This window comes from Lathamus discolor, chromosome 5 (genome assembly GCF_037157495.1).
Source record: "Lathamus discolor isolate bLatDis1 chromosome 5, bLatDis1.hap1, whole genome shotgun sequence".
Classification (NCBI taxonomy): domain Eukaryota; kingdom Metazoa; phylum Chordata; class Aves; order Psittaciformes; family Psittacidae; genus Lathamus; species Lathamus discolor.
This window is the reverse complement of record NC_088888.1, coordinates 6,273,650-6,289,958: the sequence shown is the minus strand read 5'-3', so window position 1 is coordinate 6,289,958 and position 16,309 is coordinate 6,273,650. Positions and strand designations below refer to the sequence as shown.

The 16,309-nt window shown below is 37.8% G+C and overlaps 1 protein-coding gene and 1 pseudogene across 1 annotated transcript; both read right to left on the bottom strand.

Annotated features, from left to right (window-relative positions):
• Positions 1 to 383: 383 nt before the first annotated feature.
• On the bottom strand, positions 384 to 3,143 carry LOC136014569 (tRNA (32-2'-O)-methyltransferase regulator THADA-like; annotated as a pseudogene).
• Positions 3,144 to 4,378: 1,235 nt separating this feature from the next.
• THADA (THADA armadillo repeat containing) lies at positions 4,379 to 10,986 on the bottom strand. Its single transcript, XM_065679361.1, is given in 11 exon segments — positions 4,379 to 5,027; positions 5,851 to 6,009; positions 6,155 to 6,181; positions 6,184 to 6,311; positions 6,935 to 7,130; positions 7,132 to 7,654; positions 8,461 to 8,669; positions 8,964 to 9,039; positions 9,681 to 9,901; positions 10,801 to 10,862; positions 10,956 to 10,986. Coding segments are annotated over 11 exon segments (1,764 nt in total). The 3' UTR covers positions 4,379 to 4,895.
• Positions 10,987 to 16,309: the final 5,323 nt, after the last annotated feature.

Sequence of the window (16,309 nt, the reverse complement as noted above, 5' to 3'; positions counted from 1 at the left end):
GAGCTTGGAATAACATTCCAACATCTAGAGTTCAAAATGAAACAAAGGGCCCTCTGAATACGAAATCAGTTTAGAAGATTTTTAGCAACTCTGATACTGCCTGATACATACCAATGGGGGGAGGCAGGAAGGCATTTGTATCCCTAAGCACAGCATACATCTTATAAATAACCCAATATAATTAGAATGAATATTCCTTGAGTTTGTTAGCTATATTGTAATTTCTTCGCTTACCTGTTATTACCATATATATGTTTTCTGAATACCACTTTATCAAAAAGTAGACTGTTTACCAAGTATAATGAAACAAGAAAGCCATGAGAAGAACATAGTAAATTTTTAATAAGTCTCATACAGAATGTAGATTTTAGAAAATAAAGGTTTCAGAAAACCGCCTTTCCCCCACCCACGAGTCCAAAAAGTGAAGATTTTACATTAAAAATTACTTCCCTAGGTCTTACAATAATCAACCCATCTGAAGGTTCAGATGTAGCCTGTAAAGGCAAAACAGTGTCCCTAAGAGCAGAGACACTTCCTTCATGCTTCTCCAGCAGCACACAAGAACCATTTCAGCTGTGATGTTTGCCTTTCTTTGACTTAAAAATAGAAAGCAACAAATGTAACTCAAGGGTCTCAGACACAGATTTGTAATTTTAAGACATTCAGCCTGATCTTCTTACAAAACACAGTTAATCTTTGAAAACATTTCTAAACTTGCTTACCCAAAAGATGATTCAGTTTTGTTGACCCTAATTGCTTGCACTCCTCAACACTCACTGTACTTCATTCCATTTAGTAGGGATATTCTGGTCACAATTGGTATTCATGTGCACACTGAACTATACAAACACCTACACCATTGGAGCCAGGCTCTAACAGACTCCACATCAATCATCAATTCATCACTCACTGTTACTTGGGTTTTAACCCAGGTGCTCCCGTAGGAAGAAGCCTGGCAAAGGCATCATGTTTCTAACACAACATCCCCATCTGGTGACTACTGTGCCACTTCAACATATATACAGACTTTTCATGAAACAAAACATATGGCCCAACCAAAACTATTTTAAACATAGTAAAAAAACATGAGGAAAGAAAGTTCATACATTTAAAACTTAAAAAGCTTGGATAAACTATTAAACATTAAAATGTACAGATATTCTATAAAATAATTGTCATACACTAAAAGTTTACTATTTCTTCACTGTAAGGCTCCGTTTCATATCTGCTATTCATTAAAGTAGACAAATACTATCTAACATTTTACCACTGGAATCTTTCAAAGAGAAGCTTCTGCTTATGTAATTTCATGCAACAAGTTTTATAGCATGAACATATTCCCCACTAGTCTTGTGTATACTGAAGAGGGAAATCACAGTAACACCTTTCAACAACAAAAGCATTAAAAGCATTGCTTGACAGAAAAGGTGTTAAAGGTTACCTGGCCAGTGCAGTTAAGGCAATAAAGTCTAGGCCAGTATCAAAATAACTCATTTTCACTTCTGCTCTAAGAGAGATTAACCACAATGAACTAGACTTTAAAACCATGCACATGAATAACCAGCCTCTGACAGATTTATTGAAGAACTGTAACATTATATGGAGTGTGTAACTTCCAATTTTGATCACCTGCATAAAATGCCTGCTCTATAAAGAATTTCTTGATTTAATTACTAATACAGCATTAGCTTTACCTCTCATTTCTGTGCAAGTATATTCCACTGGTACATGGTCAGCCAGCTTTTCAGACTACACTTTGAAGTGTTCTTTCAGACACGTTGAAGTTATTTTGGGTTTTTACTTCCATCTCGATACAAATGTAATTCATTTTGGGTATGTAAAGGACAAAAGAAGGCTATTAGCACTAAAAAAAAACCCTAAAACTATGGTGATTATGAGGATTAGGGAATAAAGAAAAGTAGACTTTACTTTTTAGGCATCTGTTTCAAAACAGAAAAAAACTATACAATCTGAAAATGGTGTTTTTTTTTTTTTTTTAGTGCAGAAGTCAAGGTATCAGAAAGCAGTTTAAGATTATGATACAAAAAGAGAAATTGAAAAGGAGGGCTGCTAGCTCTAGTTCTGAATCACTGTAGGACAAACAGAACTTTAGGAGTTTCAGATTTTTAAGAGAAATTACTTTGGGGTTTGTTTACCTGAATCACTACCCACTAGAACAAGCCCCTCTGGTGACGAGCTCTGCACTACTGGTGCTACTACAGCAGAGAGTTCGTATGACAATATAATGAGCCTGGCCACTATGTCCTTCCATTCAGCTACCAATGTCAAGTTAACTTAAAAAAAACCCAAAAAAACCCCCCCAAAACAACCAACCAACCGCACAACAAAATCACAAACAAAAAAGAACACAACATGGGTTAAAAATCATTTTATATTTAAAGAAAGAACTGAAATGAAAGATACTTCCACCACAGTATTTATGAGAACTATAAACAGGGTACAGTTTGAAAAGTCCTGAGTTTAACACATGCGAAGGAAGTATCCAACATCTAGCTAAACAGTGCAGCAGCCATTAAGAGCTCTAAAAGCCAGAGGTACTGGATTTAATTTCAAATAACACTGTATGCTTTTATGTTCTCCTGAACGTAAAGCTGTTCCATGGTGCTTAAATAAAGAGTTATGACTTACTATTCAGCAGTATGTTTTACCTACGTAAAAGGTAATTGCTGCAAAGCCTCAGTTATACAATGCACTTTCCCATACGTCAGGAATGATGCTGCTGCTTGGAGCAGAGACTTCTTTCTTATCTTGAAATATTTCTTCTTCAACATTCACCAGCAAAAGCTTGATAACTAAAATTGTTAAAAGTACACATTTACATTATACATACATATACTGTATTTCCTAAGAAACAAATCTGCTTTAGAGAGACAGGAATAAAATTGTTTACATAACAATTCCATGGGACATGCACAGCAGTTTCCTTGTTTACACTTTTCATTCTGTTGTTGTTTAAATAAAACTTACTGTTGATCTTCAGTTACCTAACCTCCAGAAATTTTTGTTATAGTCAGTTTAGTCTGCCTATCTGAATTAAACAGCAGTTGTGAGAAACACAGCCCAGAGCCTGTATGCAGGGACAATCCCACTATCCATGATGAAGTCAAAGTTACCTACCGCATACTGCAAGTCAGACTTCACCCTTACAGCCAGGTTAATACAATACAGTTCAGCAGAATATTAAAGAAGTTGATGGTTAAATATTTGAATCATGCACTAGCCAGTAAAGAACCTGCCCAATGTTCGAGGATATATGTGTCTATTTTATTTATACCATGCAGCATCTCAATGTTAGAATCAGAATCAGTTACAGACCGAAATAAATTATGGATAAATAACAACAGAAGCATATACCAAGGAGACATGAGGTTACCAATGCATTTGCTTCATTTATGGCAACTACAACCATGTCTCAAATCATGAATCCTGAAAAAAAACCCCAAGCCACAATATTGCTTATTTTACTGAACTTCCATATTGATTTAATTAAGCTACTTAGCACCCTGGAATCCAAGAACCTGCTTTTCAGTAAGTCTGCTGGTATGTATTTCTTAAGAAACACTTATCTTCTACACTGATCACCTTACACTCAAAATGTGTGTGTATGTATTTAGCAAATATGCAATTACGGATGCACTGAGGATGGGGACAGTCATTTATAAAGCAGAATTCAAACATGTTGCACTTCAGAGGAGAATGGTTTTGGTTTCTGGTTTTGTGTTTTGTTGGGGGTTTTTGTTTTGTTTTCACAATACTGTGGCTTATCTGCTAACGGACATCATAGAGAAGCATAGTTTATCAGGAACCAGTGTTTGACAACACTATAGGAATTTAAAAGTAACTTTTTATGAAGTAATAAACAGAAAAATCAGTATCATTGGGCAAAATTTGGGAGGAATCAAAAAAGACAAACAGATGATGAGATCTGAGACAAATCTGAAAGGAAAAGAAACATAGAGCTCCATTTGCTACAATATGAATAACCAAACCAAAATGCCTCAATTGTTTACAAAGCGAAGGCACAGCTAAGCAAGTAGATTGCATTAATAACTTCTCTGATAGTTCACAGTCATACCCCTGAACTTCCCAAACACCTTCACCCATTAGAGACACAAGCCTCCTTATGTGAGGGCAGAAGCTTTGAAAAAACATACAGAAGATGCTAGTGATGAACACTATTGCAGAGAACTTGGACTGACTTCTCTTTTTCATGGGCTTTGCTTTTTACCTACCTCTAGTACCTGGTGTAATACAGAACATTAATCTTTTGCAAAATTATTCCATTTAAACGATCTTTTATTACGTACCTCTAAATTAAATGCAACATCATGTAGTTTCATCAACAACCCAGTTGCCAGAACTTTTACTTCCTCAAAAGTACTGGCGAAACACTGGATCAAAGTTTGGACACAAGCAGAATAAATCTCCTGATTCAACTGAAACACTTGTGCCTGGTCTCTTCAAAGAAATCAACGTCTCACATAGCTTTGTTGTAATTCTTTACAGAATGATCACTGTACTCACATTTTGCCTAGTCATACTAAACATACTGATGTTTCAGTTCACACCATGGAGCAATCACTTGGGCAATAACCTTTTTTACTTTTGGATGAAATTAATCTTAAAGATAACCTCCAAATACTACAGGGTATTAGTTCAGTTGTCTCAGTTTATGAGAAAACAGTATTACCTTGCAAAGTGCATACAGTGCAGATAAGGTCCTCAGCCCTGTTTTGCTTCACAGTTTTCTTTCTAATGCACTGCACTATTCCCTAACACAGACACAGCCTAACCTACCCTAGAGGCGTTTTTAAGAACAATGAAATAGCTTTCAGAAATGCTATCCCACCTCTAGTATCTGTATCTCTAGCAGTCTAACTTATTTTATATTGCTGCAAAATCCCCAGAGGATGCCTTTTAGTTGAGTTGTCAAGTAACTTTTGCTTGGTTTTATTTTGCTCAAATTTATGAAGCACCCATGAACTGACTTGTATCCAACAAAATAACTTCTACAACAAAACCAAAACACAGGTAAGGCAAGAATCACTGACAGTTATATAAGGGGAAGGGGAATTTTCAGCTTATTTTCCGGATCATTTTGCTTGTAATTTTTAAAAAGTTCACATACAGTATAACACAGAATAGATCCTTCTCTCTCCATTCGAAAACCAAATTTTTTGCTCCCCATCTCTCTTGTGACCAGCCTTTTCCTGCTCCCTCTGCACCTCCACCACATTCTTCCATCTTCCTCCTCTAAAGTCATGCTGAGTCCTCTGCTCCCACCTCCTCATTTTCTGTGGAACATATGTTCCTCTATAAAAAAAGTTCAGTTAATGCATATAAGTTTTACATGCTTCAGTGTCTCTTACACAGTTTGACTCAACTCAGAACTGCTTCCCCCAGTTCTTTTACTACCCACTAGTATTATTTCTTTATTAGACACCCTCTAACACAATTTTTCCATCTCATTCCTCAGTCTGCACCAGGCACAAATGGAAAGAGATGGACTTGTCTTCTGTTTCCGCCAAACCTATTCCCTCATTTTTCCCTGTCTCAAATTCATTTTCTCCTTCCACACTGCTTTATTTTGCCATTAATATCTTCCAAAACATTATTTTTACACAAATGGTTTCCTCATTTTCTCTGTGTTTTCTACTATGATCTACATTGCAACCTTGGCAACTTCCACAGTGTCGACACACTCGATCCCTGCAGACCATAACAGAGCACGGGCACGTCATGCTGTTCCCTTAATATTCCTTTACCTCATCCTATACTATATAACTAACACAATAGGCACATTAGAGATTGTCCATAGTCCAAAATTACCTTTCTCAGTAAAGAAACTATCATCTGTTGTCTTACTGAAGGAGACTGGCTGTTCAAATTGTACATCATGAAAAACTGAAACAGTTGCATTTCTTCCACAGACACAATTTCTGTGCTACAATGGGTTTCACACAGTAAACCTATGGCATCAATGAAAACCTGAAAAATATTTAGATATTCACCACAGAAGACTTACAGGCACCTATGATACCTTTGTTTTAAAATAATGTTGACACAGTACTTAGGATCAATGCAATTCTTCTAATTAAAAGACACAACCCCCCCCCCAACATTGTCCCTTTACCTGCTTGTGCTGATGAACTACAACTATACCTGCTTTATACATTCAGTGGATATGAAACCATTCCTCACGATATTTGAAAGTTCCAGGTGTCTGTGAGTGTGGCTGTTCCTTACGCTTGCCATTAATGCTCCAAGAGCACCTCTAGTACTGCAAGAGCCTATGGAAAATGAAAACCAGTAATAATTACAGTTTCATTAACACAGACAATGTACCAATTGCAATGCTTCTCAGAAACTCTTGATATTCCAACATATTACCCCTACCCCAAAAGACAGCGTCTGTCACACTTATAAATTATTCCCAGAAAGCATTGCCTTGAACGTACCATACAAAAAAAAGGACCTTGTGAGGTCTTGCAAGCCTTTAGAGTTACATTAGTTTATGCCAAAAACTACATGAGAATCATAAATCTCACATCCACGTATTTGCAACAACAAATAATCTGAAAAGCCCTGTCACTGGACACACCTATGCAAGAAATACCAGCAGAACAGAAAAAATAATAAAAAAAAAAAAAAAAAAATACTAGTATGTAACAAAGCTTGGTGTGTAAAGAGAACAGTAAGGCACCCACAGCTTACTAATAAAACCCCAGAATACTAATGATTTTGCTTATGGCAGGAAGACACACTTCTGATTATTACAAATTCCACTCTGAAATACTAACAGTGATAATAACTATCTGGAATTTTTCTCCCAAATTAATTATAATAATAGATCAGAAATCATATTTCTGAGATTTAAAAATAATAATTACAAATACAGTATTTATTTTCTGACCTAGATTAGCATCTGCAGAAACCTGAAGAATTCTAATCATGTAGCTGAGACTGTCAGGGCTAGGTTTGAGCAATTTTGGTAAATAGTAATCTATCATGTAAGTACTTTGGTCATGGTTCCCTTCACACAGTATTACTAGAAGAGAAAACCAAAAGTCATGCCACTGGTCAGTGCAAGTGCTTTCTTGAAAACTCAAAAGTAAAACAGGCTTTGTCATTTATAAAGATGATTTCCAAAAGATCACTAGGACAGTGATCTTAAGAATCACTATCTAGGATAGTGATAGCAAGAGACTGATCATTCATCATCTCTAGGATTTGTACTGGAATTGTTCTGTCCAATTACAGTATATCTTCAGTGCCCACACACTCCACAAGGCAGCCAGGAGAAGTGTATTTCCCTTTGACATGTCATTCCAAACTTAGTAAATGCTTCATCAGCCTTGCAAAGAATGGATGTGATTTTTCATCAGATCCAGGAATGGTGGTTCAGTGTATCTGAAGAAGATTCATGAACATCAATTTGGTTTGGTGTCTAACAGCATCCAGAGGTTGCTCCCAGTGTGTATAAATGTATTCCAGCAGCTTCCCAGTCACATCTGAGTTCCCATTAAGTTTGATTTTTAGATCTGGGGAGCCTCAAATAAGAGCAGCCAATGCTGAATTAGTCCAAATAGCAAGGATTCCGGACAAAGGTACTGCCATATTGGATTCTTTTATCCTTTTAAAAAGAACAAACAAACAAAAAAACTCATTATTACATTTTTTTATATATATTTTTTTAATTTCAAAACAATTATTCATCACATTAGTTTACCTCACACTAGAACAGGTAAGGAGACACTAACAATGCATTGAAGGAAAGAAACTAATATAAAAAGGAGGTAACAAACTGGATGTTGTGAAGTTATGTCACATGTTGTTAACTGGCCACACACAAAACCCCCTAAATATGGGGAAAATAAACCTGACAAGCCACTACATTTGCTATTTTAAAAACAAAACAAAAAACTACTATCTGCAGGCTAACAGTTTATTAGATGGAAGCAGATAATCCTTGCAACCAGAACCCCCCCCCCAAAAAAAAATCCTCATCTTACTTCAACTATTCCACTCATTGGCACACGTTTTTTTCTTCTATACTTTTAAAATCATAGGAGGTGATGTCCTAAAGCTAAAGTTACCTGCTTACATAACAAGTGATTCTGCCACACCTTACCATCAGGTAGCTGGTAAACTAATCCCACTTCAGCTGGAAAAACAAAATTTCATTTTAGCACACAAGAGAAAACGTAACTTAGATCTATGCAATATCAAGACATGGTATTTTTCAAAGTTACAGACTTATTCTGAATATATTAAAAAGATAAGATGATCTGTGGCAAAACCTAATAGCATTACACTGAAAACATCAAAAAGATACTCCACCAGGACCATATGAACTATGCAAAAATAAAAGTAAAAAAAATCACCCCCCTCCTTCCAAACATGAAACAATACAAATCAAAGGAGAGGCAAACTCTGAACTCAAGGATGACTGATGTGGTATCTAATAATAGTTTCACTCCATTTTCACCCATGCTGCTGTTCTTCTGTTCCAGCATAGCGAGTGCTCCATGGCAAACAAAGAGAAGAACCAAGTGAGGGAGCTCCTCCATACACAAAGTCCTACAGCTACTCACAAACCACATTGGAACACACAGGTGTTTTACTGACCCAAGAAGCAAGTCACTGACCTGTAATAGCAAAAAAAAACACCCTTTACCATATCTCAGCACAAGAAAAAGCCATTTTGTGCTTAACTGAGAATCTCAGAAGACCTGAGGCTTATTGTAAAATGTTTTTCTCCAATTCAAAACCCTACTTCTATTATTCCATATGGCAAGGAGAGAATAAAAAATTTATACTGCAGCAAAGACTGATACAGACATTGGCAAGTCCTGCTGTCAGCATCAGCAAAGCCTCTGAACCGCGCGGGTAGCACTGATCAATGACACTATGACATTGCAGATTCTTTAGCAAAGAAATACATTTATCAAGCAAGGTAAACTGGCTTCAACTGGCTCACACATAGATTTAGTAAACAGAATAACGGCCAGCGGTAGTCTGAACGGTTTGCAGGAGTTGCTACATGGCAGAAAAAGATATTTTACATTAGAGTGCAGCAAACACTGTGTACTAGAACTACGTATCAAAATTACAAAGATGGTATTGAATTTTCCTAGACTACTTGTAGTTGTATAACCACAAATCTGTAGTGTCCTCCTGGATAGCAAGTATTCATGAATTTATACTCCAGTGTAATAGGAAACTATTAATGCCCTTTAACAGATAGGGAATATAGAACTGCCCAGTAAGACACAAAGGGCTGTGGCCTACTGACACTTATTAAATTCCACTGTTCAAAAAAATCTGCATAAGAAATTAACACAATTTGTTATAGTGCACCAATAAACAGCTCTGACAGCGTAATTCATACAGATAGATAAGGTTTTGGCAGGTACAGACATTTGGTGAGTCTCAGAAGTATTTCTGTTAGTATCTAATTTATCAGTAATAGCACTTAACTTTTTTGTTGGACAGTTAAAACTGTAACTACAAAATCATGATCTGCAAATCATAGCTTGCCAAAAGACCCACTGCTGCTCTCACTATTAATCTCAGCAGTTCAATTTCCACTAAAGCTAAACTAAGTTTTTATACATACAGGCTGTGTTTACTACAGAGACAAGAAAACTGACCTGAACACAAATACATGGGTTTGAATATTACTAAACTTCTCATCCATTAGGAAGCTTGTGGAGCTTTTCAGTAAACTACACATACTTTGCCATACAAAAGACTCACAGTGTTTCCACAAACTTCTTTGGATATTTTTGTCCAATTTCTGTACAAGTACCATTGAAAGTTTAATGGCTATCAGTAAGTTGTGCATCACCTGAGTCAGAACAATACAATTTCCATAATTCTTTGTAGGAGGGGGAAGAAAAAAAACAGCATTCTTCATTATCCCCAGAAAACGATATTCTGCAACTTCAGACAGAATTAATAGTGAAAACTTGTTTAATGTTCAACTTGACCAGATATGTAACTATAGAAAAACAAGCAGCAGACTCAAGGGCAGCATTTCAAAACAAAGTTTAAAAACCTGAAGACAAATTCTGCTACAGTTTCTGCAGGTTCCTGTGACAAACTTTCACTCATTTGATTCTGCCTGAGGAGAGCTTACCTTTTCCAGAAACCTTCCAAAAAGACCAATGGAACACAGTGCTGCTCCTTTTTCATTTTTCAAGCAGTTCCTCCATGCATAAAGCATATTTCTATGATTCAACTTTCTTCTGGCATGAAGACAGACAATACATAAACTTTTAATGTACAAAACACTGCATTAAGCATCCTTCTCCTCTGGTGCCACAGTGAAGAGGCGTCATGTTACACAATGCTGGAAAATGTCAAGATATTAAATAACGACTGCTGTGACAGGCTGAACAGAATATCAATACTGAATCAAACACTCATGGAAAATGGAAGAGTATTACTCTACCTGAATTTTAATAAGTGTCTATTAATTACTGTGTTCAGTCACAATTCAGATAGCAAAACCACAACTCAAAGGCCTCCCTTAAAAGTAGTAGCTCTAACACAGTACCACTGCCTTAAATGTTACTGCTTTCACTCTCCTTCCTTGCCTTTCTTATATCATCGTTCTGCCACAAAAGAAACTCATCAGCAGCTTTTTCTAATTTAAAATATGTATAATTTTAAAATTACATTCCCATCTTTCATCACTCTATGGCTGTCAAAGTGATAGCCAAACCATACCAGATTATCTTGACTGAGTGAAATAAAAACAGAAACAGCTTATACTGAATTTATTTGCCTGTTTCCTTCCTGTACGTCAAGTAGTGACTTCTGGAGAAACTGAAGAACTAGTGATAATAATTATGGCATAAACTTATTTCAAAGTTAAATAGGACAAGAAAGTTCCAGCAAATCAATTACACATACACTTCACACCAGACCTAATGAACAGTTATCAATGTAGTGGTGCATGTTGACTCCACAGACAAACCTGGTTTTACAGCAACTTGGTACAAAACAAGAATTTCCAACCCATCTGGCCTAATCCGAGGCATTGAGAGTTCTGGTCCCTGAAGTTATCAAGAGTTAAAGACAGACCAGCAATAAAGGGTCCACAGTAAGCTGTGAATATTACCTGCATGCTGAGGGCACAGTATGTCATGTTATCCCATATTACCAGCAGATCAGACTTCTGTCAAATTATTGGCAAATAACATTCTTGCCACAGCGGGCCTGGGGTTGCTACAGTCATTGCATATGAGTACCACAAACTTTCAGTAATTAAACTACAACAATTTGTAGTGCACAAGAGATTACTCACTTCTAGGTAAGGAAAACATTAAATAAAATAAAGACTTACTATTCAATTTTTTACCTTGCCAACACTTTCTCAAGGGATCCCTCACCTCCAGTGAAAAGTATGTCTCTCTCAAAATATCCAAACAAGCTTTAACCATGGGATCACAAGCAGAGTTTTGATCCATCATTTTCACCAAACGCACAATCCATAATCAACAGAACATGTGATCAACAGAAGCTATAGATAAATCCTCATCATTAACAGTGGCAGAATTGCTTCCCATGCAAGTATACGATACAAACCTGTCCTCTCTTTACCATATCCCATTGAGTTTCAGGTGTTGAATAATGTTTCAAGAACACCCCTAATACCAAAAATATATACATCCAAAATAAGAAACTTATCATTTGCCTTCCATCATTTCTCAGTAACTGTAGCCCTTGCTAATTTAAGCATTAGAACTACATAACAACTGCTTTTTACCTATTTCCAGGAATGCTTAAAATACTATAAAGTTCATTTTCGAATTGTATTTTCCATTAATAATGCACATGACACACTTTCAATCACCAAAACCTACACCAACAACAGTGAAATCTTACTTGTTTAATACACTGGATGTGCCGGGTGCCATTGCTCAGCTGTGTGCAGTGCAGAAGTAGAGATGCCAGGTTTTGCTCTTCAGCCTTTGAAGACCCTACATTTGGAAGAAGAGTCCCTTTTTAGAATGGAATTATGATAACCAATATAAATAAACATAATTTATAATAAGAAATCACTGGTTCTTAAAGGTTTGTTTCCTGTTCCAATAAACCTACTAGTGCCACAATCCCTTAAGTCACCTTACACCACCTTAACAACTTTTTTTTTTTCTAACATTAAAAAAACAAGTTTCATTGTAATTTAACCGTAGGCCTCATCTTCAGCATGACAGTTTCAGTATGACCAGTTTCACAAAATCTCAGCATGGTTGAAGTTGGAAGTGACCTCTGGAGGTCACTTGGTTCAACCCCACTGCTCAAGTAGGGTCACCTAAGGCAGGCTGCCCAGGACCATGGCAAGACAGCTTTCGAGTACCTCCATGGATGGAGACTTTCCAGCTTCCCTGGGTAACAGCACTATGCCCATGCTGTCATCCTCACATTAAGAAAGTGCTTCTTGATCTTCACAAGGAACTTCTTGTGCTTCAGTTTTTGTTCATGCTGTCCCTCATATCACTGTTCAACATGGCAAAAAAAGCCTGGCTCTGTCTTCTTTACACCCTTTCTTCAGATATTTTTTATACATTGACAAGATTCCCTCAGCATTCTCTTCACCAGGCTGAAGAATCCCAGTTCTCCCAGCCTGTCCTCCTAGGAGGGACGCTCCAGGCCCTTCACAATCTTAGTGGCACTCTACAATCTTAGTGGCACTCCACTGGACTCTCCAGTATGCCCACAACTCTCTTGTGCTGAGGAGCTCAGAACTGGATGCAGTACTCCAGGTGTGGCCTTACCAATTCTGACTAGAAGGCAAGAAACACCTTTTAGTAGCTGTAGTACATTAATCTTGTATGACTTCGTTTTGGGTTGTTTTGTTCAGGTTTTTTAAAAGTAAAGATCACTGGAAGCCTCTCTCATCAAACAACAACAAAAAACCCCCCAACCACAAAATTAAAAGAGCATTGGAACAGTATTTTTTAGATCAACTACGTAAGTCCTGTCCTGAAGTAATCTTTATTCATGATCTGTGCAATATTCTTTTTCAGGATAATAGCTCTCCTCAATTTTATCAACTATTTCAAGCATTTCATCCAAGATTGACCCAGACTTCACAGCAAAACATGGAAGTCATAAAAATCAGAATTTGCTGGATGAATGACAAACTGTCTCACTGGAATCCCCACTGTAATGGTTACATAGTCTGTGCATGCCCCTGGATTACAGTTTGGAAATACACAGAAGTATGGGAACAACACCCCAAAACTTCTCTTACTCTTTACTGTTCAAAATTTATTCAATTTGTATTAAAGTTAGAACTGTGTAGCAAAGCAGTTGTGTTTTTTCAACCAGTTCTGTGTTTTCTGTAACGGGTGTTACAAACAGCAAGTTACTCTTCTTTGTGGTACTGCCAATTTTATGTGCACTACAGTTTCGCCGACTTAGGAGCTCACTATCACAGAACAGCTGAGTCTGGAAGGGACCACTGGTGGTCATCTGGTCCAACTCCCTACTCAAGCAGGGCCAGCTGGAGTCCATTACCCAGGACCATGTCCAGGTGCCGCCTTTGAGTTTCCAAGGCTGGAGACTCCACAGCCTCTCTGGACAACCTGTGCCCACAACTGGGCACCCTCACACCACATCTGGTGCTTCTGCATGTTCAGAGGAAACCCCTAGGTTGCAGTCCTGTCCTGGCACTGGGCACCACTGAAAAGAGCTGGCCTCCATTGTCTTTGTACCCTCCATCCACATAGTTATACACACACTGGTAAGATCCCCACATCTATTATCTAGCTCTGGCTGATAGTGCTCAGAAAGCATAACTTCTGTTAACTTCCAAGACCAGGTGGCCTCCAACTTTTCCCCAGGCAGCAGGCACCACTCGACGGCATCCACCAGCGTGCCGGTACTCAGCCGGTCAGCGGCGCCTGTGCCCAGCGCGGGTAACCAGCTTCCAGCAGCCTCAGGAAGACAAAAGCCCAACTCATGACACCCCAGAAGAAGGTGAAGCAGAGCCACACTGGCGTTCGAGTGCTTCACCCTCCCCACAACTGACCCAGACAGCCTAAGTTAACCCGCACCCCACAGCACCTCAGGCACACCATGGGGACTCCCTCTCCCACTCCAGACATAATAGGACTGCCAGAGGGTTGAGGTAGGGTAAGAAGGATGCCCAAATGTTGAGAGGGGCTTCCCTCTGTGAAGCCATTGAAAAGAACAGGTAACTTCATTCTCAAAGAGAAACTACTGAAATAGAATACAACAGAGGTTTTCTGAAATATTTTTTTCACTGTTTCTACAGTAATTTAAGTGGCATCAAACAAAACAAACAGATGGCACACAGAGAATTAAATGAATTATTTAAATCACAGAGTTCATCATCGTATGATTTAAATTCTAGATCTTGAAAATTAACATCTCTTCAAAAGCAGCTGGACTGTGTCATGGAAGAAACAAAAAAACCCAACCAACCCAACCAACCAACCAACCAAGCAAGCCAGCAAATGTTTCAAAATACAGACCTTCTGGATTGGAAATTCCACAAAGCAAGTGGACACTGGGACGGTATTCTGGGGGAATGATGCTTGCCTTCTCTGGACGCTAGCCGAGGACAACAGCTCAGCGACCAGATCCCACACTAGATGACCCCTGCTCTGGCCAGACACAGCCATTTTCACTGTGATGTCCCGGCACGTTTCTGCAACTAATCAGCAATATTCTTCAAAGCAGTGGATTGATGTTCACAGACTTTACGGGTCTGACAAACCGACAACCACCAATGAAAATCTTTCTCAGAGGAAATATTCTAATCCACGCTGTCGGAAACTCCAATGTTCCAGCTGTAAATTCTCGTCTTCTTGAGCTATACCTATACCCAGAAAGTAGAGTATTTTAAAGTTTCTTTCAGAGGGAGATGATGAACTTGTAATTTGAAAAATCTCAGAAACTGATTATTTAGAGCAATCTATAATTTTACCACTCAGTGGCGCCAAACCATTAAAAAGAGGTTGTGCATGTAAATAGAAGCCACGGACCTTCTTTTGAGCCGTACTTAGGCAGAAAAAGCCTGTATTAGTAACTGAAGTAACCATAGATTTCTCCGTTCAAATGTGCCAAAGCACAAATACTACAAGCTGTTCAGATAAGATGCCATTTTTTTCTGTCACCGACAAACAAGTCACAGCCTTGAAACAGCAACGTTTTAAGACATGTTAGGGTGATAACACTGAATTGAACATGAATGATCTTTCTCCCTCCCCATCCTCCATTAAAGCTGGTTTTAAGCATGAAAGATCAAGACACTTTTTAATTAATTTGAACAGCACCTGAAGATGATCTACTTATTTATATCACAGTTTTGTAACTGCAACTAGTATAAACAACATCATGGGAACCTTTTCTCTACCGTGAGTCTCAAATATGTATGTCATCCTTTCAAAGAACCCAGTCATCTTACACAACTTACACATCTGTAAGTTCTTTTCTTTGAAACTAACTTTAAGTTCAGAGAAATGAACTTACAGATGACATTGTATAATCTAAGATTTTAGAATCACAAGATGTTTTCTGGAATGTATTTTCTAATGTAAACATACATACCAGTCTGAAATACCTAAATTTATATGGTTACAATACTTACCTATGTGAGAGAGGACCCAAAAAGGCTCTCTTTGTCAAGATGAGGGTAAGGTTCTGACCCAGCATGTCAGAATCATGTTCTACATAGTAGGAGAGTCAAAAATCTTATGTTCTAGATGCAGGTTTGATAACCACTCTGAAATGAAGGAAGCGGCATTTTTTGGATTAGTTTCCATGCTCTAAAGTAGATGTTTTGCAATATAATGTTCATACTTAAAAACAAATGAGGTTATAATTTTAGTAAGATGATCAGAAACTTAAAACTTATTTTTCCTTAAAGTCACGGACAGCAAGAAGCACACAATCTGCACAACTTCAGCCATCTAGAGCAGACATTTAAGAGTTACAAGGGCAAACATTTCGTGGTGTTTTGACTTCATTTTACTTCTGTAGTGAGCCAGCTAACAGATGAACATTCTAAGATGCAAATACCTGGTCTTGCAGTTTGCTTCTACAGGCATTGTATACCAGTTGCTTGAATTTTCTGGAAGTATTTGCAAGACCCCACACTGGATTTATTACTGCTTGTGTATAACTTCCATCAGTGACAACAGCAAGGAGAAACACCTCTCTCTTACTGAGACTACGCTTATATGCATAGTAGTTCTGTCTTTGTTGGAAGATTTATGGCTTTTCCCCTTGCATTCTAATTACAAAA